General features: G+C 42.0%; 1 protein-coding gene across 3 annotated transcripts in view; it reads right to left on the minus strand.

Moving 5' to 3' along the window:
* The window catches only part of KIAA1841 (KIAA1841 ortholog), a 155,845-nt gene that overhangs the window by 18,557 nt on the left and 110,137 nt on the right, over positions 1 to 27,151 (minus strand). For 2 of the 3 annotated variants that reach the window (XM_030196181.1, XM_030196182.1), the window contains exons 14-19: positions 26,415 to 26,447; positions 22,781 to 22,880; positions 9,274 to 9,365; positions 8,672 to 8,700; positions 8,507 to 8,580; positions 2,911 to 2,999 (exon numbers count right to left, since the gene is read on the minus strand). In XM_030196181.1, coding sequence (XP_030052041.1) covers positions 2,911 to 2,999; positions 8,507 to 8,580; positions 8,672 to 8,700; positions 9,274 to 9,365; positions 22,781 to 22,880; positions 26,415 to 26,447 — 417 coding nt within the window. Of the gene's footprint in view, positions 1 to 2,910; positions 3,000 to 5,464; positions 5,543 to 8,506; positions 8,581 to 8,671; positions 8,701 to 9,273; positions 9,366 to 22,780; positions 22,881 to 26,414; positions 26,448 to 27,151 lie in introns of those variants that run through there. The other variant, XM_030196183.1, reaches the window with a different exon arrangement.

Consider the following 27,151-nt stretch of genomic DNA (forward strand, 5'->3'; position numbering starts at 1 on the left):
CTGAGGACTAAAAACTTTTGAAAAATATGGGACAGCTTTGCTTTCAAGTCTGTTCAGTAGTGCAGAAAAAGTAGAACTAAAATGACTGAGGAGACTGCTGTGCACAGGAATGGCTGAGCATGATCAGAAATTTAGACTAGTTCTGAGAACGAAGAGCTGTTCCGACCCAGCACTGTGGGCATCACCCACTTGTGTGCCTGCCCCAATTTGCAACGCTTATAAAGGAGTTAGAGATACAGGGCAGTTAGCCTGCCATTGATTACAAAGGAAGCTGTAAAGAAGAAGGTGGAAGTGAGAGTAAGTGATGTTACTGTTGCAAGCCAGCTGTTGAATGATGTAGTTCTATGTGGATGGAAGCCATGTAGGCAAGCCAAAGAACGTGGTTTGAGCATGAAAAAAAAAAGCCCTCTTGTAAAGCTGAAAAGAAGCAGCTGACAAACAGATTGAGCACCTGCCAGGTGGAGCCTGCAAAGGGCAGAATGCTACTAAAGAGGCAGAACAACCAGAAAAGCAGAGGCTGGTTGGAGGATAATCATGGTAAGCTTGGAGCACAGTTTCATAGGGAGCCAGAAAACCTATGGCCTGAGGTCTGGCTTACAAAGTGGTAGTTTATAGAGTTAAAGGGAGTTTTAAATCACTACATGGAGCTTTCTGTCAACCGGTATATAAATGTCTGCTGTGCATATATGGAACACCTCCTTGAAGGAACTGTGTAGAAAAAGAATAAAAAAAGGCTGTTTCTGAAAGTTTAAATGGTTGAATTTGGAGCTATTTGGCAGTAGAACGTAAGATACTCTTGTCACAAGTAAAATCAACTTACCATTGTGGAGAGTGAGACTGCAGTTGAAATTATGCATTCTGAAGATAGCAGACAATATGAGAAGGCTTTATAAGATACTAGTAAAAAAGGCCCGTTTCTGGAACGAATGAAACGGGCGCTAGCAAGGTTTTCCTGGGAGTGTGTATGTTTGAGAGAGAGAGAGAGAGAGAGAGCCAGAGTGAATGTGCGGGTGTGTGACAGAGTGAGACTGTCTGTGTGACAGTGTGTGTGTGAGAATGAGAGTGTGTGACAGGGCCCCCTCCCCTGTTCCTAATGCCCCTCACCCCGTTCCCTCCCCTCCTTTTCCTCCTCCTTCCCACACTTTGGGTTCCTTAAGGCTTTCAAAAGTCTATGTACCCCCGTGGCCCTAACGCCCAGTATCCGGATACCCCACCGCTTTCCTCCTCACCCCTCCCCCAAGATGTAATACTTTCACGTCCTTCATTTTTTTAAAAAAGTGTCCTATCTACCCTGTGTACAAATGCCCGGCATTCAGATTGTGTTCCTCTCGTAAATTTTCATTTCTTTCATTCATTCAGAACTTGCCCCCCTCCCCCCAACACTTTTGGTTCCTTCAGTCTTTTAAAACTCTTCTATGTACCCTGTGTGCTAATGGCCAGCATTGAGATTGTTTTCCTGTCCCAAATTTGCATGTCTTTCAGTCATTCACAACTCCCCCCCCCTTCTCCAGTTTAACACTTTCGTTTCCTTCAGTCTTTTAAAACTCTCCTATCTACCCTGTGTCCTAATGGCCAGCATTCAGATTGTTTTCCTTTCCCAAATGTTCATGTCTTTCAGTCGTTCAGAACTCCCCCCTCCCCCCATTTAACACTTTCGGTTCCTTCAGTCTTTTAAAACTCTCCTATCAACCCTGTGTCCTAATGGCCAGCACTCAGATTGTTTTGCTTTGCCAAATTGTCTGTCACTGAGGTCAGTGCGTGCCTGCCTAGCAGACCACTTCCGGCAGGCACGGTCCCAAGCACATCCTGTTGGAGGTGAGAATTATTATATAGGATAAGATGAATGCGCATTTATTTCCTTGAGAAAGCAGTAGCGAAACAAAACCCCATTAGGTTTGAAGAAATAAAGATAAGTGTGCTGACTCTATTTTGAATGCCATTGAGCACGTTTTTATTGTTATATATAAAAAATTTGGAGGTTTTGGATGTTTTTGGCCAATGATGAGGTTAAGCCAAAGTGGATGTTTTTTCAGTAAAAATGTAAGCACAAGTCTTTTTGATGTCTTTTTTTCCTCCAATAAACCTTAATTTTTTGTATTGTTGATTTTACTTGCAACAAGAGGATTTAACGTTCCACAGTTTGGTTTTGAAAGTGTTTCCATACGTTTGTGTGGCAAGTTCAGGTTTTTTGGAAGCTATTTGGCAGTAGTCCAGGATATCAATGTCCTGTCACAATGCCTTTCACAAATGAGAGGTTCAGCATTTATTCAGACGTTCACAGCTTGACGTGAAAACTATCAATCTTTGCCTTCATGTGATGCATATATATGCAAGTAGACATACTCAAATTTTAGCATACCATATCAGAAGTACATAACTCAAGGACGAAGCACAGGTTTGGTTTTCAACATGAATGTGAGGACAATTTTCAAAGTGATTTCTGCCTGTAAAACGCATTTCACCTGTTTAAATCAGCTGTCTGAAAATCGGCCTGTAAAAAAAATGCGTGTAGTTCCATAATGAATGTAGTTTCATGAACATTTAGGGGAGGCATTCTGAGGGAAGTGGTCAGGAAAGGGATTGCAACAACATGCATACTTTTGTATTTTAAAAAGTACGCACATTGCTTCAGTTTAAAAAAAGTACTCATACAAAGAGGCGGTGCAAGTGTGCACAGGTACCTTTTTATTCATACCTTTGAAAATAATGCAGAGTCTGGGGTAAAAAATACCTGTAGACTTTGCAGCTATGCTGGCATTATGAAAACTGTCCCAGATATGCACATTAGTTGGATGTTAGATCAACAGTATTTAAATATATTTGATGACTATTCATTGCAGATATCCACAAAATCAGTTATACATTGTAGGAATACACCGTTCAATGAGAGCATATCAGAAAAATACTTACTTCCTTTCCTTCCTTGGATTTGACACGATCCACATCCCCCAATCTCATTTTGATCAAATGTCCTGTAATTTCAGTCATCCGTCGCTGATCTGCACACAGAGAAACAATAATTTAAGGATACCTCTCATACATCACCCATTCACTAAGATCAGAAAATTAATTAGTACACAGATACTGCAGCCTCAACATCAAATATAACTGTTTTATTATAAGATGTGAATGACTTTGGTGTAAAATGTTTTGCTTTTTTTTTTTTATTTCCTTTACTATTACAATGTATGAATATATTTTGATGTTTTTATATACAATCTTTATACTTTTGTATATGTACTCTGCTTTGGGCTACACTAAAAATGTAGAATATTAAGTTGTATACAAATAAATACATTGTAAATCACAATGAACCTTCATTAACTGGTAAGGGAAAGGAAAGGTGAAGGCAGTTTGTTTATTTATTTACAAGAATTTGAAATACTGTTTATTTACAAGAATTTGAAATACCACCCATTGCTGGGTGGTTTATAATTATTGCATAATAAAGTAGAGAAGAGAATGAACAAGAACTGGAGAAGGAACAGAGGAAAGAAAGAAAGAAAGAAAGAAAGAAAGAAAGAAAGAAAGAAAGAAAGAAAGAAAGAAAGAAAGAAAGAAAGAAAGAAAGAAAGAAAGAAAGAGAGTGTAGCATTCATTGTGGAGGTATCAGCTAAATAGAAGTGGGGAAGATGAATGATCCAAAACACACAAGACAACCAATGGTTCAGATCTAAACTCCAGAAGAAGAAACTTCTATAAGTGGAATCCAAAATAACTGAAAGCAGATGTTGGTTGGTATCAAGATGCAATTGATTATGAGAAGCCCTTGACTGTCTGGATCAACAGTGAGACCGCTATCTTGACTGCAAGTAGCAGAATATCTATGCCTTTAAGAGTATTTAATAGGACCCTTGTCTTTTGCTATAGAACCTCCTAGAAAAGAAAGTCAGGTCAGGAGTGAGCCTGGAAAGAGGCTTAAGAGTATCCGAGTGTTGCTTAATGAGCATAGCAGTCTTCTCCGCTATGTCTCCGAAAAGATTCTTTCCACGGCATGGCATGTCAGCAAGCTGTTCCTATATTTCTGGCTTGAGGTCCAAGGCCCACTGCCAAGAGCGTACAGGTGCAAACCCCCCTAGAGGAGGCTCTTGATGCTCTATCAAAAATATCATAGGTTGCATAAACTATATATTGTCCACACTCCTTTCCTTTGGCTACTAGCTCATGAAATTAATCAGCCTTCTCCTGAGAGTATCAGAAAACTCTGCTATACTGAGCATTGTTCCACAACTACATGCCCATGAAGAGCTGATAAGAGTGCTATATGGGACATAAGTATAGCATTCTGGAAAAATGTTTTCCAAAAGATTCCAAGGCCCTTGCCTTTCTCTCTTGGATCTTTTGAGTGTAGATTCGACCACCATGGAATAGTAAGGAAACTACAACTTCTCAAATCTCGGAGCTTTCTGGATTCTGTGTATAGAGTTGACCTTCTTATTAATATAATAGGCACACAGAGACAGAGGTCTACAGCACATCTATTGCACATCCTTCAGGATTCTATAAATGGGCATTGTCACAGCTTCCTTGGGGAAATGGTGAGGAATTGGAGGATATCCAAATGTTTCTGCTCCTTCTCTTTCTCTAAAGAAAATGGAATGGACTTAGTTACTTCCCAAACAAACTCAGTACACAAGAGCTCCTCTGGGGGAGATTTATTCCTCTCGTATGGTGAGCAGGCATCTGGTGGGAGACTAGTGGACTTTTCTTTCAAAAAGGCCCTGGCTCCCTCTTCAGAAATCCTGGAGTGCTTGGAGTCACTCAAAAAGTAATCAGCAGGAGACATTTGAGTCTCTGTATGTCTCAAATGAGCGATTTACTAGTCAGGCCTGAGCTGAGAGCGTGGAGACACCAGGAACCTTCAGAGTTCTGTAAGCTTCCTCTCCCAATGGACTGAAGATCTACAACAATGCAGTAAGCATTGACTCTGAGCTGCTTCAAGGCCTCTGTAATCGACATGTCTGCAGCAGGCAGAAATGATTCTTGAGTATCTGTTGTCCTACCTTAAGCCTCAACATCAAAGTTGCAACTTTGTGTTCAAAAAAGAAGTGCTCCATGCGATCCTCAATTTCTTCATGAGTTGGTTTTGAAGGCTGCCATCAAAAAAGGCAGGGACATTACAGTCAGAGTGGCCATGTCCTCCTGAATCATTTGGGGTATATCAGCTCCATGGAGACTGCTGCGTCCCCTTCAATACCGAGAAGGATGAACAGTCCTCATGTCAGGGCATTTCAAGGATACTGGTAATTCTGGTGCCTTGATGCCATACTCTGAAGGGGCTCGATGTTGGTGTGCCCCAGCCTCCGCCTGATATAAAGCATCCTAGTACCTCAATAGTGATGAAGACAAATCCTTCCTCTTCCTTGGATGGGGATTAGATGATGGCTGATCCTGATGGCCTCTACTGATGGATCCCCAGTGTCCGATGCAGCTCTTGAAGCCATGATGGCCAATGCTTCCGATGGTGATGTTGATGGATTGGTCTTATTGGCACCAAAAATTTGTTCATGCTGCTTCTCACAATCACAAATTAGTCAGCCATCTGTGAAAACAGAATACAATCAGAGAGATCATGGTTGGACCCCAGATACCAGGAGTGAGTATCCATGATGGATGCAGTCCTGCTGCACTGAGAGTGCTTTTTAAAGTTCCTGGGAACATTTTTCTGAGACTTGTCTGGAAAAATAGCCACAGTGAAATCAAATGACTCAAAATTGAAAAATATACCTGACTGAGTGCTTGAGGCCTATTCTAGCCTGATCACAGCCAACACTGAAAAAAAAAAGGAAACACCAAAAATGGCACAAAAAAACCTACCTAAGGCGGATAATGGTAGGAGAGAGATGCCACATGACAGTGAAAAAACCTACACAGAAAATTCTCAAAAACTGTAAGAAACAAAAAAAAATCACCAAATTTTGAGCTGTGAGAGGAGCACTTAGTAAACATGATTTTTCAGCTCCATTGAAAAATGGTGATAGGTGAATTCTCATGTGACAGCAGCAGGTGGGAAGGCATATGAATGCACAGTAGAACACTCTCAAAAATTTGTGTAAAGCTGGAAAAATGTTACCGTGCTGGGCTTCGTTGGATGACATCATCCACATGTATGGATTTTTCTGCTTGTCATTGGAGAAAATGTGCTAATCAGTATGGTCATGTGACCTAGGGAAAAACACTGGAAGGATAATTGACTGGTCAAGGTTGGATATAAAAATCCACATTTGAAAGGCACTTTTACTCCTGGGAAAATTCTGTGACAATTTGGCACACATTATTTTAAATTTCTGCACACAATATTTATACATTTTTGTCCTGAATTTCACCATCATAAGACCTGACATCCCCCACCCTCACAACTCTCTCTCTCTTGTACCAACCGAAGTTCTCTCCCCACCCCTCAACCTCCCCTGCCCCCCTCAATTCTCTCCCACTCTAATTCCCAGGAAGACCCCCAATTCCATGTGTCCCCATGGTTAACACCAATGCATGTACCCCACTTCTCTCCCCTCCACTCACATATTTCCACCTTGCCTACTTTCTGCTCTCCCCCATCATGTTCAAACCCCATCCTCTCATTTCTCCTCCTCCCCCCATCTAGCTTGATTCAGAGATCCCCACCTCAGCTTGCTGCAAGGACCCCAACCTATTTGCTCAAATGACCCCTTACACCTGTGGCATGCTCCTTACAGCTTGTTCAAACAACTTCCACCCTATGGCACCTGCTAGCTTGTTCTAGTGATGCCCCCCATCCCACCTTGTTTAATTAATCCCCCTATCTTCTCGACACAAACTCCCAGCTTGATCCCGACTCTGTTGGACCCAGAACCAGATTTAGAAATAGGTAACTTCTCACAATGCCAGATTTTCTTAGGTGCTAGAGTGCCACCATCCACTGCCATGTCTCCATCTTGGCCTACTGCCACAATTCTTTTTATGTTGAATGGCACCGATCCTGCCCCCCCAGTAGCAACTTCTCCAGCCATGAAATTCAGCACGGGGCCTGTGAGCCCTTGTGTGCTTTCAGGTCCATCCCTTTCTTCACACAGTTTTCATGGTAACAAGAAATGCATGTAGGATGGAGAGGACATAACTGGGTTCAGAAACTGAACCTGAATCTCTATACAATACGTTGTTTATATACCACAATTACCAGAAAACTCATTCACTGTGGTTAACAAAAATAAATCCGGTCAAATATTGGGTGTCAATATGTTAATATATAAAAATGAATAGAATTCAAACAGATAATAGAATTAATTACGGATTTGGAGATTTAAAATTTTTTAAACTTTTGGCATAAACTCAGATAGAGTCACATCTACTACTACTACTATTTAGCATTTCTATAGCGCTACAAAGCATACGCAGCGCTGCACAAACATAGAAGAAAGACAGTCCCTGCTCAAAGAGCTTACAATCTAGTAGACAAAAAATAAAGCAAACAAATCAATTAATGTGTAGAGGAGAGGAGAGGAGGGTAGGTGGAGGCGAGTGGATACAAGTGGTTACGAGTCAAAAGCAATGTTAAAGAGGTGGGCTTTCAATCTAGATTTAAAGATGGTCAAGGATGGGGCAAGACGTAGGGGCTCAGGAAGTCTATTCCAGGCGTAGGGCGCAGCAAGACAGAAGGAGCGAAGTCTGGAGTTGGCAGTAGCGGAGAAGGGAACAGATAAGAAGGATTTATCCAGGGAATGGAGTGCACGGGAAGGGGTGTAGGGAAGGACGAGTGTGGAGAGATACTGGGGAGCAGCAGAGTGAGTACATTTATAGGTTAGTAGAAGAAGTTTGAACAGGATGCGAAAACGGATAGGGAGCCAGTGAAGCGACTTGAGGAGAGGGGTAGTATGAGTAAAGCGACCCTGGTGGAAGACGAGATGGGCAGCAGAGTTTTGACCCTTTTTGCAGGGGAGAGGTGACTAAGTGGGAGGCCAGCAAGAAGCAGATTGCAGTAGTCCAAACGAGAGATGACAAGGGTGTAGATGATAACCTTGGGTTACACATTCCAGTATTTAGCTGCTTTATGACTAAAAACTGAAGCAAAGATCCTTTTATATTTTATGCCCTCAGAAAAGGGGAAATGAAGCAACAGAAGATATTCTTGACAAAATGATCTGATCGTTGGGGACCAAACCAACATTATGACAGACACACACCAGTGTAATTTCTGCAAGAGGTAACTTTGTCAAATTTTCAGGCAAAACAATCTCCTGTACAGAAGTTCCTCTGTTAACTCATCAGACAAGTCCAACTTAATGAATTTCAGGAGACTTTGACCTTTGTTAGCAGGCAGCATCCAACTGCCTAAAAAGTTTGAAAAAATGTTTCCAACTGCAGAACTGGTTGAGAGCATCACATGAAACAACTAGAAAATGATGAAATAGTAGCTTTTCATCATCTGGCACAATAGTACTGAAAGGCTAAGTAAAACATTATTTTAAAAAGGGCAGGCATAAAAAGAATGACGTAAGAATGCAACCATTTGTAAGCCATGAACGCAACTAACCTTCTTCTCTCTGTGCATCCTGGTTATACCTTAGGGATCTGGAGATGTCCCACTTACTTCTCTGCATGCCAACACTACATGAAAAAAATAAATATTAATTATATTTTATCTTTTGTTTTATAAATAACTTGAAAAATCCATGATACGCTGTGGAAAAATGCTTACTTGAAGGGAGATGTGTCTCGAGAGGAGGACTGCAAGATAAAATAAAGAAATAATCTTAAATTGTAGTTTTTAGAGGGCACTTGTAGCTTCATTTCACTTGACAAACATCCACCGAATCTGTTACCCCTTGATGTAAATTCTGAGGGTCACATGGCAATTCACCTAGGAGAGCTGGGGTTATCAGTGTACCTGGTCCAAATCATTTTTTAAATACATAAATCATATATCATTACAATGTGTTTCTTTCATTGCTAAAGGAATATTAATAAACACACTTTAACACTTCAGTAGGATAAGCATTTGCATTGTTATTCTGTTGCAAGATAGTTTGCACTGGAATCGCCTCATTACATTTTAATTAGGAGAGCAATTGTCTCGCTCCTTGCGGTTTCCCTTTGAAAATGTGATGGGAATGCACAGAACAGGTACTTTCATTCCCCCCGAATTATCATTTTTTTCACGAAGATAAAACTGCATACTGTGAACAGTGTGTGTACTTTTATCCACATGGGTAAGAGGGAGCAAGGAGAAGATTTTGTGAAAACCTGTGGGTTGTTACCCCTACGTGAAAAATTAAGCATTGCTGCTCTAGAGTTCATTACCTTCTCCACGGATTTCTCCTTTTTTTGAACACTAGATGAAGACACTTGTTTCTTTGGTTTGTTGTGTAACTTCTTTGGCTTCTCCTTTCTCCCTGTAATCAAAAGTAATTGAAGTAAGTAGACAGCTAACTATATCAGATCTCTGAGTACCACCAATTATGTAGATTCCAAAGTTTGACAAATTCTAGGAAATGGTCCATTATGGCCATTTCTTCTGGACATCTGGGGCTGTTGTGCCATTGCCACTGAAATAGAAGTGGTCTTAACTGCATCGTACAACTTTCAGTTAATTTGAGCAGCACAGTGCAGGAACTCCTTTGCTGGTCTCCTATCAGGAGACCAATGCAGAATGGAAGCACACTGCAAGGTGAAAAGGGATGAGAGGAGGAACTAGGACACTAGAAACAGTTGGCTAGCTGGGGGAGTAGCTGGAGAGCTGTCAGCTGGAAGGACGACTGGGGGATCAAGAAGATAAAGGAGTGGTGGGATGATACTGCTAGGGATAAGGGGACTATAAAAGGGGAAAACTGAGTAAGAAGTGGTGATAACAGAAAGACTTTAGACAGCTGGGGACAAATGAGGGCAAGGGGGCATAGATTTGATATATCGCCTTTCTGAGGTACAACCAAAAGAATTTACATATATTATATGTAAGCACTTTCTCTGTCCCTAGTAGGCTCACAATCAGATTTGAGGAGTGTGCAATGGATTTTGTTTTGGGGGGGGGGGGGAGGCTGAAGGAGAGATTGAAGACAGAGTGGATGGATAAAAGAGACTGAGTAAAGACAAGACGGGGGAGAGGGGCTAAAGGCAAGAGATTTTGAGGGGATACAGGCTGCTGGCTGTGTGCTTTTGTTAGGCCATAAAAGAGTGCATTATACACCCAATTTACAAAGCTTTCTTTCAGTTAGACTCAGAAAGGGAAAACAGCCTTAGTAAACCAGGTCCTAAAGGAGCTGTGCTAGTCCTCCAAAAGGATCTCTCCCCATTTTCTTCAACTTTCGTTGGTGGGGGGGAGGGGGGGGGGGAGAGTGAAAGAGGTCTCAGCTGCTGGCTCCTGTAAATATGCCCAAGGCCTAAATTATTGCAATCATTGGGAGCCACCATGAAATAATAAGTGGAACTGAAGATCATCTTTTTTATTCACAGAAAAAAACCATAAGAACAGCCATACTGGGTCAGACCAAAGGTCCATCCAGCCCAGTATCCTGCTTCCAGCAGTGGCCAACCCAGGTCACAAGTACATGAAAGAAACACAATTAGTAGCACCATTCCATGCTACCAATCCCAGAACAAGCAGTGGCTTCCCCTATGTCCATCTCAATAAAAGACTATGGACTTTTCTTCCAGGAACTTGTCCAAACATTTTAAAAACCAGATACACTAACCACCGTTACCACATCCTCTAGCAACGAGTTCCAGAGCTTTGATATTCTTTGAGTGAAAAATATTTCCTCCTATTTGTTTTAAAAGTATTTCCATGCAATTTCATTGAGTGTTCCCTGGTCTTTGTACTTTTTGAATGAGAGAAAAACAGATTCACCTCCACCCATTCCACTCCACTCAGGATTTTGTAGACCTCAATCATATCCCTCCTCAACCATCTCTTTTCCAAGCTGACGAGCCCTAACCTCTTTAGCCTTTCTTCATATGGGCAGTTCCATCTCCTCTATCATTTTGGTTGCTCTTTCTTTTTAACCTTTTTTAATTCATCTATATCCTTTTTGAGATATGGTGACCAGAATTGAACGCAATACTCAAGGTGAGGTCGCACCATGGAGCGATACAGAGGCATTATAGTATTTTCGCTTATTCACCATCCCTTTCCTAATAATTTCTAGCATCCTGTTTGCTTTTTTGGCCACCGCCACATACTGAGCAGATTTCAGCGTATTATCTACAACACCCAGATCTTTTTCTTGAGCCCTGACCCCCAAGGTGGACCCTAGCATCAGGTAACTATGATTCAGATAATTATTTCCAATGTGCATCACCTTGCATTTGTCCACATTAAATTTCATCTGCCATTTGGATGCCCAGTCTTCTAGTTTCCTAAGGTCTTAGGAATATTGTGCAATATTTCACAGTCCGCACGTGTTTTAACAACCTTGAATAGTTTTGTATCATGTGCAAATTTGATCACCTCACTCGTCGTTCTGATTTCCATATCATTTATAAATATGTTAAATAGTACTGGTCCCAATACAGATCCCTGCGGCACTCCACTCTTCACCCTCTTCCATTGACAAAAATGGTCATTTAACCCTACCCTCTGTTTTCTGTCAAATAACCAATTCTTAATCCACAACAGAACATTCCCTCCTATCCCATGACTCTGTAATTTTCTCAGGAATCTCTCATGAGGAACTTTGTCAAAAGCTTTCTGAAAATCTACATACACTATATCAACCTGCTCACCTTTATCCACATGTTTATTCATGCCTTCAAAGAAATGAAGCAAATTGGTGAGGCAAGATCACCCATGGCTGAATCCATGCTGACTCTGTCCCATTAAACCATGCTTGTTTACATGTTTTGTAATTTTATTCTTTACAATAGTTTCCACTACATAAGTACATAAGTATTACCACACTGGGACAGACCAAAGATTTATCAATCCCGGCATCCTGTTTCCAACAGTGGCCAATCCAGGTCACAAATACCTGGCACGATCCCAAAAAATACATTTTATGCTGCTTACCTCAGAAATAAACTGTGGATTTTCCCCAAGTCAATTTAATAATGGTCTATGGCCTTTTCCTTTAAGAAGTCATAAGTACATAAGTAGTGCCATACTGGGAAAGACCAAAGGTGCATCTAGCCCAGCATCCTGTCACCGACAGTGGCCAATCCAGGTCAAGGGCACCTGGCACGCTCCCCAAACGTAAAAACATTCCAGACAAGTTATACCTAAAAATGCGGAATTTTTCCAAGTCCATTTAATAGCGGTCTATGGACTTGTCCTTTAGGAATCTATCTAACCCCTTTTTAAACTCCGTCAAGCTAACCGCCCGTACCACGTTCTCCGGCAACGAATTCCAGAGTCTAATTACACGTTGGGTGAAGAAAAATTTTCTCCGATTCGTTTTAAATTTACCACACTGTAGCTTCAACTCATGCCCTCTAGTCCTAGTATTTTTGGATAGCGTGAACAGTCGCTTCACATCCACCCGATCCATTCCACTCATTATTTTATACACTTATATCATATCTCCCCTCAGCCGTTTCTTCTCCAAGCTGAAAAGCCCTAGCCTTCTCAGCCTCTCTTCATAGGAAAGTCGTCCCATCCCCACTATCATTTTCGTCGCCCTTCGCTGTACCTTTTCCAATTCTACTATATCTTTTTTGAGATACGGAGACCAGTACTGAACACAATACTCCAGGTGCGGTCGCACCATGGAGCGATACAACGGCATTATAACATCCGCACACCTGGACTCCATACCCTTCCTAATAACACCCAACATTCTATTCGCTTTCCTAGCCGCAGCAGCACACTGAGCAGAAGGTTTCAGCGTATCATCGACGACGACACCCAGATCCCTTTCTTGATCCGTAACTCCTAACGCGGAACCTTGCAAGACGTAGCTATAATTCGGGTTCCTCTTACCCACATGCATCACTTTGCACTTGTCAACATTGAACTTCATCTGCCACTTGCACGCCCATTCTCCCAGTCTCGCAAGGTCCTCCTGTAATCGTTCACATTCCTCCTGCGACTTGATGACCCTGAATAATTTTGTGTCATCGGCGAATTTAATTACCTCACTAGTTATTCCCATCTCTAGGTCATTTATAAATACATTAAAAGCAACGGACCCAGCACAGACCCCTGCGGGACCCCACTAACTACCCTCCTCCACTGAGAATACTGGCCACGCAATCCTACTCTCTGCTTCCTATCTTTCAACCAGTTCTTAATCCATAATAATACCCTACCTCCGATTCCATGACTCTGCAATTTCTTCAGGAGTCTTTCGTGCGGCACTTTGTCAAATGCCTTCTGAAAATCCAGATATACAATATCAACCGGCTCCCCATTGTCCACATGTTTGCTTACCCCCTCAAAAAAATGCATTAGATTGGTGAGGCAAGACTTCCCTTCACTAAATCCGTGCTGACTTTGTCTCATCAGTCCATGTTTTTGTATATGCTCTGCAATTTTATTCTTAATAATAGCCTCCACCATCTTGCCCGGCACCGACGTCAGACTCACCGGTCTATAATTTCCCGGATCTCCTCTGGAACCCTTCTTAAAAATCGGAGTAACATTGGCTACCCTCCAGTCTTCCGGTACTACACTCGATTTTAGGGACAGATTGCATATTTCTAACAGTAGCTCCGCAAGTTCATTTTTTAGTTCTATTAATACTCTGGGATGAATACCATCAGGTCCCGGTGATTTACTACTCTTCAGCTTGCTGAACTGACCCATTACATCCTCCAAGGTTACAGAGAATTTGTTTAGTTTCTCCGACTCCCCCGCTTCAAATATTCTTTCCGGCACCGGTGTCCCCCCCAAATCCTCCTCGGTGAAGACCGAAGCAAAGAATTCATTTAATTTCTCCGCTACGGCTTTGTCCTCCTTGATCGCCCCTTTAACACCATTTTCGTCCAGCGGCCCAACCGACTCTTTGGCCGGTTTCCTGCTTTTAATGTATCTAAAAAATTTTTTACTATGTATTTTTGCTTCCAACGCTAATTTCTTCTCAAAGTCCTTTTTTGCCCTCCTTATCTCCGCTTTGCATTTGGCTTGGCATTCCTTATGATCTATCCTGTTACTTTCAGTTGGTTCTCTTCTCCACTTTCTGAAGGATTGTTTTTTGGCTCTAATGATTTCCTTTATCTTACTGTTTAGCCACGCTGGCTGACGTTTAGTCTTTTTTCCCTTTTTTCTAATACGTGGAATATATTTGTCCTGAACCTCCAGGATGGTGTTTTTAAACAGCATCCACGCCTGATGCAAGTTTTTTACTCTGCGAGCTGCTCCTTTCAGTCTTTTTTTCACCATTTTTCTCATTTTGTCGTAATCACCTTTTCTATAGTCATCCCCTAAGCTAACCCCCTAAGCTAACCTCTGGGACCTCTTATGTGAAGTTTGGACAGCTCAAACTTTCCACCACAAGTGTAACAGTTAGAGTAGAATATGGTCCTGGGTTCCCTTCTCTACAGTGCACTGCACCGACCACTAGGCTACTCTAGGGACCTGCTTGCTGCTCTAATAGGACAGGCCGTAACATCTGACAAAAGACATACACCTTGAAACAAAATTCCAACTGCAATGCCTCTAACATTTATTTATTTATTTAAAGCATTTATATCCCACAATTTCCCACCCATGGGCAGGCCCAATGTGGCTTACAACAATCTACATAAAAACACAGCATGTCAGGGGTCAAACAATTAATGTCCTAGAAGTATAATGGAAAAAAGGCAAAGCGAGGTAAAGTAAAAGAGAAAGAGCTGCGGTGAGTAATGTGACACCAGGGTAAGACAGATCAGAAGGTAGAGATGCCTGGCGGGACTGAGGCATACACTTTGCCAAATAGAAAGGTCTTGAGGTGCTTTTTGAAAGTAGGGTGATCAGTAGTAAGTTTCACCAGTTTAGGCAGTTCATTCCAGAGATGAGCGCTAGAGTAGGAGAAAGTTGATGCATAGGTGCTTTTGTATTTAAGTCCATTATATACTGGGTAATGGAGGTTTAAGTACGTTCGTGGGAGTTATATTATCCAATGTCTCTGCCAGTTATTATATATAGGTAAAACCAACCGTATGATAAAAACCTGTCTCATGGAACATCGTAGCTGCATCAACAGAAATGTTGAGACTGCTCCATTGGTGGACCATTGGCACAGTACAAATTATTCCATAGATGATCTCAAGTTTCTAGTCTAAGATTTTTAAACCACATTGGCGCAAGAACAATATTGACAACCTGCTTTTAAGAGAAGAAGAACAGCTCATTTATGATTTTAATACTGTTGCACCATCTGGCCATAATCAAGAGATTGATTTTCGTCCATTTCTCTGAGTTTATGCTCCATTATAGTTGTATTAAATAATGTTTGATATATATAAAAACATTGGAATGGTTCTTTTTTATTAGCAGCTCTATATTTTATTTTTGCTTCAGTAGCAAGGTCTGATTGCATATCTGCAATGTCATTCAGGATATGTATTTTTATTCACCATTAAGCTCGTTTCAGACCACTCATTCACTTGTATCTTGTTATTTGTCTTATTTCCTTCACCAACATATTTGTCACCCATACCTAAGTTTTTTCATTCACAAAGTCTTAATGGATGAGCATTCTGTTTACCATCACCCCTTAACACCAGCATCTTATTTACCATGACACATGCACCATTTTTTAAAATAATGCCACACAATTGCTCAGTTTTCCTACCACAGAGGTGAGCCACACACAGCACTGAGCATGCTTGTTCGGCACTACTTAACCATAAGTTTTCAACTTTCTCCCGATTAAATGAGATTTTAAACTACGTAGGTTATATATTTTATGGCATAAGTTATGTTTTCTCCCACTTAATACTCGGTTTTATTTCTTCATTTCACCCACATAAGCTGATTTGTATGCCAGCTCTCGCTACACCTACTCCATGGAAGCAAGTCATATGTCCACTGTTCTCAGCAGTTAGCAGCGACTTTCACTTGAAGTATTAATTTATCTGCACTGTGGTATCAGCACTTTGGTTTTTTATTAAATATAGACGACTCTTAGACGGTTCACACGTTTTCATATCATTAGCACTATGCTCTTTATCTCATACATTCATTATTACTAGACACCTGGTTTCTCTGTCATGCTTCTTTATTATGTCACCACCTGCATTACACATTTTTGTTTACTAATTTCGTTTCCATTCCTTAAATGTTCTGTTTCTATCATGTTTAGTTTGGTCACATACTGTATGTAGAGTCACTTTTCACATCCAAATGTTTTGTTTCCATTATATGGCGTCGCCCATGCTTTTATATATATATATATATATATATATATATATATATATATATATATATATATATATTTATATATATAGCAGACGGCTTATGTTATTTTTTTTTTACACCATGTCCTTCACTATTTCTACCATCTTGTTGGTTTATTATAATACACTGTACACACATGCTCTTATTGTCCCTTTCATTTCTAACAGCAGAACGATTTATCCTTTGAGGAGTGCAATATTTGTTCATGCATGGTCTTTTTAAAGGTATGCTTTTGTTCTTTTTAATTCACAATTCAGCATGTTTAATGTTACCTTGTTACCTCATTCTTTCATCACATCCCATGTTTAAGTTCACTTTTGGTTTTCTGCTTTCACCCAGACCATTCAACATTTGCCCACTCAGCTGCAAAGGTTCTTTTTTTGCAGTTTACCTCAATACAAGGTCAGTTTCCCTCTGTTTTAGTTATATATTTTTTACGTTCCTTTGAGAATTTTTATCCTGCACACCTTTTATTAGAACTCTTCATTATATTTATATGTATGTATACTTTTTTATATTTATGCATCTATGTATCAATAACACACACATTGATTTATTCATACAATTATGACATGCTATCAAGAAATTTGTTACATTTTTTAAAACTCTTTCAAAACCACTTTGTACATACCCAAAGGTTCTATTTTTCATGTTTTCATTATATATATATACACACACACACACACACATCATATAATTTTTCATAACTATCTTTTATCACCTTATGTTTATAATTGAGTAATCTTATTTGTATGTTATACTTTTATCTATTTTATTATTATTTTATCTTTTATTGTAGACTTGTGAGGCAGGCACTTCTGAGATGAAACACGGTGCCGTGTCAAGTCTTATGTATTGTAGTAAATAAACCAGTGTGTTTATCCCATTGCTTATTCAGCCTGCTTCCTTCTCCTGCTTTTTGTCTGCTTTGATTACCCCATGGGTTTTTTTCTTCGTTCAGTTACCTTTTGGTACTAGAAACACTGCTCCCAGATCCTGCAAGGTCTGAAGGGTGGAAATAATGGCCTTCTGCTCGTGAAAGATTTTGCACTGGGACTCCAAGAAAAAGATCTTTGTTGGAGAGACAAGAACTCTAATTTGTAACTTTCTTTGATAATCTCTAAGACCCACTGGTTGGAAATGACCTTGGCTCACTCTTCATAAAAAAAGGATCAGATGCCCTCTTACTGTCACGACTGAAGAATGGACCGGAACCTCATCATTGTGAGGAACGGGTGGCAGGGGAGGATCTGGCAGATTGGTTAGAGGCCCTCTTGTCAGAGTAAAAGGACTACTTAGGCTGGTATCTGAGTCTCTGAAACGTCGAAGAGTGGCCAGGTCTACACCGCTTCAAATCCTTAAACTGAGGACGAGCCTGATTAGGCTTGAAGGAGCCTCTAAGCTTGTCCTCAGGTAAATGCTGAGTCATTCAGTCCCCCAAGTCCTAGACTAATTTTTCCAAAAAGGAGTTTCCCTCAAAAAGGCAGCTTCGTAAGATGGTGCTTAGAAACTGCATCTGCTAAGGCCATTTCTTTGACCGAAGCCCCAACCAAATCATATAAAGAATCAGCCAGATAAGCCAAACCTGTTTCCATGACAGGAAATGCCAAAGAAGCATGTAATCTGTAACAGAGAGAGAATCTGTCATTTGCTGCACCCAGCTGAGACAAGCCCTAGAAGCATAAGAACTGCAAACTACTGCTTGCAGAGATTCAGGTGTTCAGCGCTGCGTGCGTCTGGTAGCGCTATACAAATGCTAATAATAATAATAGATCTGAAACTTCAAAAGGAAGTTTCAGAACAGATTCCAGCTTCCTATCCTGAACATCTTTCAGCACTATGCCACATTTCACCAGAAGGGTAGACGTCATCACTGTGACCACTAAGACATTAACTCTGGGTAATTTAAGCTTCTCCAGCTCATCCTGAGTCACAGTGTAAAGGTGAAACATAGCCCGAGTTACCATTAGACTGGCATCCAGAGTGGACTATTGGGCCAAAATTAATTTTTGTATAGCCTCGTGAACTGGAAAAGTCTTGGGGGACTTTTTCATGCAAGCCATTTTAGGATTAGCTGCATAGGAAGCCTGAGACTCAGGAAAAGCAATATTGAAGATCTTCAGTGCTTTAGTTAGAAAGGAAGGTAATTCCTTCCTGTGAAAAACCCTAATGGCCACAGGATCATCAACTTAACAGGCAACATATCACCCTTCTCTAGAACCAAAAGAAGTCTCTGAAATCTCACCTTCAGAGTGAGAAAGAGGAGGAGAAGAAAGAGAATCCACTTCAGTAAATTTCTCCAAGCACTTTTTCTTGGCAGAAGAGTCTAACTGCAGAGGCCGAGCAGCTTGCAGAGACTCTGAGCTCTAATTGGAGAGCTTCAAAAAATAAGCCTGACAACGCAGGAGAATGAATTCTGGAGAAAAAAAAGTTTCCGAGAGGGAAGCTCAGGATGAGAAACAGCTGAAGAGGCTGCCCCTGACCCCAAGCCCAATGAGACAGGCATTGCTTGAGACGAGAAAGCAGGGAACTAACCAACGGGAGTATAGTCGTGGAAATCTAAGATGGCATCCAGGCCTGATTTGATATTTAGTTGTCCTTTTCTTAGGAAAAGAAAACCTGCGTATCCATGTATACAGTTAAGTAAAATCAGAAATGGATTAGTATGCCCAGCAGAAATTCAGCCACTTGGCAACCCCAGTTACAACTGACAGAGTTGTAAAGATGACCTTCACAGTTCAAAGTGTAACACAAACAGGTTTTATCATCCAGCAGCACTCGCTGAAGATTAGCTAAGTAGCATGATAAGCTGTCAGTACTCTCAACCACCAGATGAGATTCAGGAATATTTAGCCTCTTAGTGAAAGGAGGAGAATGAGAATACCTGAACATCATAGTGTGCCTAATTCTTGAAAACAAGAGACTTCTATGTTCCTTCATGGGGCCTATCTGACCCAAATCTTACAGGGTCCCAGTGGGTAGCAAGGAGGGCTGCCACCCGGGGCGGTTCGCTGTTGCACCCCCTCGGCGCACCAACACCTCCCCAGCTCCCTCCAACCAGCTCCTGCACCCTACCTTTAAAGAAATTTCAGAAGCCGTGGAGAGGTGAGGCGCAGCGCCTCGCGCCTGCATGTAAAAAAAAGCGTGGATCGTCATCGGGCCTTCCCTCACGCTGTCTGTCCCGCCCTTGCGGAAATAGGAAGTTGCGTCAGCGGAGGGCGGGACAGACAGCATGAGGGAAGGCCCGATGACGATCCACGCTTTTTTTACATGCAGGCGCGAGGCGCTGCGCCTCGCCTCTCCACGGCTTACAAAATTTCTTTAAAGGTAGGGTGCGGGAGCTGGTTGGAGCCGGAGGGAGCTGAGGAGGGTAGGCACTGGTCGGGGGGGGGGGGGGTGTTGACGTGCCGAGAGGGGGGAGCTGGCAGGGAGCACCCCCCCCCCCCCGAGCTGACACCCGTGGCGAACCGCCCCTCCCCCCCCTTGCTACGCCACTGCAGGGTCTTTCTAAAGGAATTCATAAGAATTGTTCTGTAGAGCTTGTGTAAGGTTGAGGAACCTTTAGCACAGCTGATAAAAATGATACCTGGTGAATTTTCATTGGAGGAGTTGGTTCACACCCTTTCTACTGCTAAGTTACATCTCCCCAGCCTGACCCATCACTTCATTTGCATCTGCCCAGCTCCAGTCCCAAAAGAAATACAAAGTTGTTATTCTCTTTGCCTCGGTTCCTCTCCCTTATCCCCACCAATCCTTCTCTCCCCCTCCTTGTTTCTTTTAGTCAGCCATTCTGTCTGTATCTCCTTTCCTCTTCCCCACCCCCACCAATCCATACAAGACACTTACTTGGTGCCCCTTCCAGACAGGTGCAGAAAACAGCATGAGGGGCCCTAAGGTGGCAGAGGAGTGTGCATGGAGGGAAAGACTGTAGGGAAGAAGTAGGCAGCTGATGATAGAGAGGAAAGGGGCAGCTAAAAAAGAGAAAAGGAGGGGATGACTGCAAAGATAAAAGAGGGAGATGGGTGACAGCAAGGAAAGAATAAATGTGGAGGCAGGAGGACACTGGCTTGAGAGAGAGAGACAGAGAGAGAGAGAGAGGTGACAGCAAAAATAAAAAAAGAGGGAACATGAGGCAGCTATGGAGACAGGAAGAAAAGATGGCTGACGAGGCATGAGTAGAGGAAAGTGGAAGAAACAGCTGTGGAGAGATGGAGGTGCCTGCAGAAAGAGGGAAAGGAAGAGAGACAGTTGTGGAAGAAAGGCTTGTAGAGGTACTTAGGTGGGCACAGAATCTACACTGGCTTCCTGTACAGGAGTGTATAACTTTTAAAATTTGTACCCTAGTCCATAAGATTCTCTATGGAGCAGCCCCAGCGTATATGGATGCCCTTGTCAACCTACTGCCAAGAAACTCACTCAGAACTGCCCGTTCGTACTTAAACCTCCATTACCCTGCGTGTTCTGGACTCAAGCATAAAACCACATATGCTTCCACCTTTTCCTATGTCAATACTCATTTGTGGAATGCACTACCTAAATCAGTAAAAACGGTTCAAGATCATCTGACTTTCAGGAAGTCACTCAAGACCTACTTATTTGGGCAAGCGTAACCTAAAGATCCTGTACTACCTCAATGACCCTAGAACTCTGACCCCTCTAGTGCTCTTATGGACTTACCCACTTTTACCTTTACCTCTCCACCCCGCTTATCCCTTTCCATTTATTGTACTCGCCTATTTATAATTTAAATGTTGTAAGCCACATTGAGCCTGCCAGCGGTGGGAAATTATGGGGTATAAGTGCTGTGGACTCGTTTGCTGAGGAATATAACAGTACCTAAATGTGGCCTTTAGGTTTGTGTAAGGATCTGCACCAATGAAAGGAACAATGCCAAAATGGAAACATACATTATCTATTATATATAAAAATAATTAGCAATATAGCCAAGCAAAATGCAACAAAAATCATACTGTGTACATTACCAAAATATACTGATTATTACACCAATAGATATATGAAAATATATACGTATGCAACTACACAACTATAATATATCCTGAGAAAAGATAACCAACAGCAGAATTAGGCTACTGACCACCAGTCCTGAGACAACCAATCAGTTACAGGCAAAACCAAACCTACTAAAGCCCGAGACATAGAGGAAAATTCCTGCTTCCTACCCTTGCGGTCTTGTAGATTCCAACTTACAGACTTCAGGTGATGTGATGAATTAGATTCCCGTTCAGACTCCAGCAGAATGCACCTACGAGCCCCAGTAGATAAGGTGTTTACTCCAAAGTCTCTATTCTGTGCAGCTAGTTACTCAGTCTTTGGGTAAGCCACCGGGCTTGACCTTGTCAGCTCTCAGTACAAGGAATCACAGTTCACAGTGTTTAGGGAAAATAGTCTCTTCTCCTCCAAGACAGAACTATCCACCAGGCAATCTTCTTCTCCTCACTCATCTATCTCTCTCTGATCCCAGCATTGATATTCCTCCACGTCAGGTGACACTTATGGACTCAGGTGACACTTATGGCCCAATCACCAACCGTTTATCTCTGTCCAGCAGATTATTCATAGTCATGACAATGAGGCCTTGAGCTTCCAGCAAGAATATCCTATCAGTCACAAGCCTGATGGCAGCAAACTCCCCTCCATGGTTCACAGATGTTCCTAGAGACTGTTTCTATAAGGCACGCTCCTATACACATTCCCAGAAGATAACTGGAAGGCTAGTGCACGTACACATGGCCTTGATGAAGTCACTAGCACAGCTATGCCAACAAGTAGTTTTCCTTTATAGAAAGCTGGTAAATATTGAATTCAGGCCTCAAGCTGTAGAATCCATATTTGGTTCAGAAAAAGATGGTTCAGGTCCAGGGCTTTTTTTGAGGGGGTACTTGGGGGTACTGAGTACTGGCATCTTTTCCACTGTCTGCTAAAATTGACCCATGGTCCCCAAATTTTAATGAAAGATTTCAGGCTCTACACACCAATTCTGCCTTGACATAGGTTCTTTGACTGGTTGCAGGGGGCCTGACTATTGCGGGGTGGGTCTCTCAGTGGCCTGGCATTTGAGTACCGGCACCTTTTTCGCTAGAAAAAACACACTGTTCAGGTCTAACCAGCAAAGCTGAGATAACAAGGAAAAGACCCCTACAGGCCGAAGAGACAAAATGAGAAAGAGGTGGCCTCGGGTTGGAAGGGAGAGTGAAGGAAGAGGGAAGGACAGAGAAAACTAAAGAGGGAGAGGAGATCCTGCAGGGTCTGTAAGTCACACAGGGCCATATAGATGCACAGAAAAACAGCTCCTTATTGGATTAGTCACTGAAATATATATTTTTTGATATTTTCATTGTCATAACTATGATGTATCTTATGGTTTAATAGATATGACAATTATTCAACATGAAAACTGAGTCCTTGCTTACAACAACCAATAACTGCCAATAAGTGCTGCTGGGAAACATGTATTATAAATAGAGATAGATACACCTTGCTTCTTGGATACTTCTTCCTCATCCCCAACCTCATCTTCTGTAACTTCTGAACCAGTGGTGTACTCCTCCTCTTCTGACAACAGCGACTGTTGCTTCTACATGGAAATAAGATACCACTACTAAAGCACCCTTGTATTTTGCAAAGGAGCTAAACAACTAACTTTTTCACAATCTTATTATTTCATCTAATGCAAAAAAGATAATCAAGATCCTCTCCTTAGTTCTGAGCTATATTTTGTCTAACAGATGGGTCGAACTTTATGAAAGTTTCACCTATTAAGTTACACCCACCTTTATTAATCTAACTGGTATGCTGATCCATATTAGAACCCTTACACTCAGAGACAAAGCACATACAGTACACAGAAACAAAGAGAAGAATAAAGGAAAAGTATTCAGAAAAACAGGGCTTCTTGTCAGAAAAAAAGGTACACTTTTTATGCCAAAAACCAAGGTAAATATAACATGATCTAGAACAAAACAGAAAGATTCCTAGGAATAAGACCAAAAGACAACTTAATGAACCCAAGAAAAGGGCAAGTTATTCCGAAGTATCTTGCATTCTTGGCCCAATACTGAGAACAGTTTTCAAAGTAATTTAGATGGATAGAAAGTGTTTTAACTGTGCAAAAGGATTAAAAGATTGTCCACCCTCCCTAGAGCTAAAAGTATGCTTGTTCTTCCCAAGGATATCTGATGCCCTAGGCAGACTTTCAACCATGTATCCCCTCACCGTTGCCCCTCATCTCCAGCATCTCTCTCTCTTCCCCCCCCCCCCCCCCCCCACGTCTCCAGCATTTCTCTCTTCCACCCCTCCCCCCCCAACACCCTCCATGGTCTCCAGAATCTCTCTCATTTCTTCTTTGCCTCCCTCTGCCTGTTAAGGTGCTCAGGCCTTATCTCCCTTCCTCCAGGGCATAAACCCAATCAGATGGCAGCTACAGAAGATGTACTGCGGCCAGCATGTGGCCTTGAGCATCTGTGCATGCTCAAACCTTGCCAGTTCTTGCCCCCTTTGAACTTCTTGTTTCAGAGGAGGTAGGAACTTGCAGGCGTTGAGCATGCGCCAGCCACCATTCATTTTCTATAGCTGCTGACTGTCACATCACTGCCACAGAGGAAGGTAAGTGAGGCCTGAACACCTCAGGGTGGAGAGAGGGCGAGTAGAGGGAATTATGCCACTGCCTAGTGGACAGGCTGGTGCTGGTTCTTCCATAACAACTATTGTAAGCTATTGTGCCCCTAATATCTTGATTTACTAAGAAAGACGGCTGCTTAGCAGATCCTTCCATCACTACTTCATCTTCAAACTAGAGCACAGAGGACACTTGTGCAATGAACTCAAACAGCAAATTTCTCTGAAAAAGTCTGTCCTCTTGAGGGATCTTTCTTGAGGGGGAAGGTCCTCTTCAACCCCCCCAGACAAAGATGGCCTCCTCCTCCTGGTCACCGAGATCCTCCTTAGAGCACCTAGGAGAAAAATCCTCCAGCTCAGCGTCCCATTCTATTTTAGGACATTTAGGCAGAGAAGGCACCGAAGGCAGCTGAGGAGGAGGAAGCCCATCCACTGCGGGAGGACCCAACTTCCAGGCTTTGAACAGGGACCATATGAAATCCAGAGGAAACCCAGAGCCACTCTCCAGACTCTTACCTGGTACTGAAGATGCCCCAGGGAGAGGCTCCTCCAGCAACAACAAGGGAGGCAATTCAGAGTTGCAGGCTGAATCCAAAATCATGGTGGCTCCTGCCAAAACAGGAACCACAGAAGAAGGACCCACTTCGCCTGCCACTGTGGTACTAGCTGCCTCTTCCAAAGAGCCAACATTGTGCCCCAGGCATCTCTACTCCCCAGCAGCTACATGTGTGACAGTGGCAAAGTTTTTCCATGCTCATCTCATGGTCCTCTCCAAGCCACAGGGACTCCACTAATCGCCCTGGTAGAGAAGGAGGGAGGAAGGCAAGGACTGCTACCACAGTTCTCCAAGACAGCCTCTCCTGCTGCTGCTCAAGGTTCCTTGTCAGCACCAGCCACACACTGCTGCTTTCTCTTTTTATTTCTTTTAAAACTAGATTGCTGTCTGCTGTTCTAGGGCACTGAAGGTTGCCACAGGAGACACAGAAGCCGAGGCAGAAGCAGTCCTCTCCCCTACAGGGGAAGGCAGGAAGGGGGAAGAACCTGGCCACCCAAGTGTAACACCCCAAGGGGAAAAGTGGCCCCCATGGACCAACATTCCTGAAACCAGAAAGGACAACATAGCTACAGCCGTAAAAACATTTTGTTTTGTTTTTTTAAATTACAGCCATGAGCTCCCCAAATGGACCTCCAAAATAAGAATACCTCCAGGAACCTTCCCCTGGGTCTACCACACAGGCTAAGACCACAAACAGGCCCGGTTGGTGTCCTGGTGTGTTAGGGGGACCAGTGCACTACGAATGCTGGCTCATCCCACGACCAAATGAGTTGGATTTGGTCATTTTTGAGATGGGCGTCCTCGGTTTCCATTATCGCCGAAAACCAGGGACGACCATCTCTAAGGTCGACCTAAATGTTGAGATTTGGGCGTCGCCGACCATATTATCAAAACGAAAGATGGCCGCCCATCTTGTTTCAATAATATGGGTTTCCTTGCCCCTTCGCGGGGACATCCTGCGAGGATGCCCTCAGGAAAACTTGAGCGCCCCGTTTGATTATGCCCCTCAAAGTCTTCATGTCCACCATCTGCTGGCTGAGACTACACAGGGGCCTTATACAAGTCTCAGAGTCAAATGTTCTCAGTCTCCATCTGCTTGGCTGGTCTGGTGGGCCGCTAAGGATGACTATTTTGGGGGGGTTTGTGTTTTAAAATGTAATATGGATCACAGTTGTCAGAATTAATAAGGGGATTTCCTGTGGGAAAACTATTTCAAGTATCGGATAAATGCTTTCCTAGTAAGAAGCACTGTCTGCACTAATTCTTGTACCATGGACAAGACACTAACATACCACTCAACAAATATTTATTTCTATTGATTATTCAATCACCCTAAGAAAGGAAATATTCACTAAGGGGGCTATTCTATAAATGGGGGTCTAGAATTAGGGCCTGGAAGGCATGCAGTAGAAGCCTATTCTATAAAGGTAAGTAGGCACATACTTTCCTTTATAGAATACTAGCACAACCAGGTATTAATGTGCCTAACATTTAGGCACTCACAGTCACACCAGTCACAGAGCTAGTATCAGTCTGAAAACTTAAGTGCAGCAGGCATGCACGTAATGCACAGTATTTTGTAAAGAGGAGTCCTGCCCATGCTCTGCCCCTGTGTACACCTCCCTTGCAAATACACATTATGCAAGTTAAGCGAGTACTTGCAGAATAGCACTTATTTATTTAAAAATTCTTATATCCTGCACTATCTCCAAATCTAGGCAGCTAACAAAAAGCATACTAGTACATACATAAGTGTACACATATGCATGTAAATGGTAGCATTCTAAACATCTGCATGTATAACAATGTGTAAATGTGTAACCTAGGTGTAAATGTGAGCACCTAGGTTAGAGAATGGTCCCACAAATATTTAATATCAACTACTTGTTCTGCTTAATAAATATGAAAATGAAAGCAAAGAAACATTTTATAACTTACCAGTTGTAAGCTGAAGTTTTTGAGTAAAAGGAACTGTGGAAAATAAAGAACAAATAATGACCAAGTGGAAAGAAAGTTCCAGAAAAATGCATTATAAAATAGGAAGCTAGAAAAGGTAGACTCAGAATTAAAACATTTCTTTACAGGTAGATGTATGGAAAACTCTTTCAGAAGAGATGAAATAGCAAAACTTGCAGCTGCATTCAAGGTGGAAAACAAAGGGGGAAAAGCCTTGAAGCAGAATATTGGTTAAATGAAGTCGATACACAATTTTTAGTTCCAGTAAAGATCTATTAACCTATGAATGATAACTATTCTTGCTTGGTTATGTCAGGCTATAATTAATTTACCACTGCGAGAAGTATTACTTGATAGGGTTTCTATTGCAGTACTTCAGAAGAAGAGAGATTTGGGTTTCGTATTAGATTCTTCATTATCTTTTAAAGCACAACTGAAATTTTTTTTTAAGGTTTTATTTTAAATAAATTAAGGTTATTAGTAATGCTAAGGGTCTTACTGAATGAAAATAATTTTCAAACAGTGATTCTGTACTTTTGATTACTGTAATACACTTTTATTTGGGATTACCTCAACATTCTGTGTGTGCACTTCAGGTTGCAGAGAACACGATGGCACTGGTGTTTTCAGGTGCCTCCGACTTCAATCATATCACACTAATCTTGAAGAAAGTCTATATTGGATTTCCATTATTTGACATTTTCAATTTAAGATAATGT

The sequence above is a fragment of the Microcaecilia unicolor genome, chromosome 3 (genome assembly GCF_901765095.1).
Source record: "Microcaecilia unicolor chromosome 3, aMicUni1.1, whole genome shotgun sequence".
Lineage (NCBI taxonomy): Eukaryota > Metazoa > Chordata > Amphibia > Gymnophiona > Siphonopidae > Microcaecilia > Microcaecilia unicolor.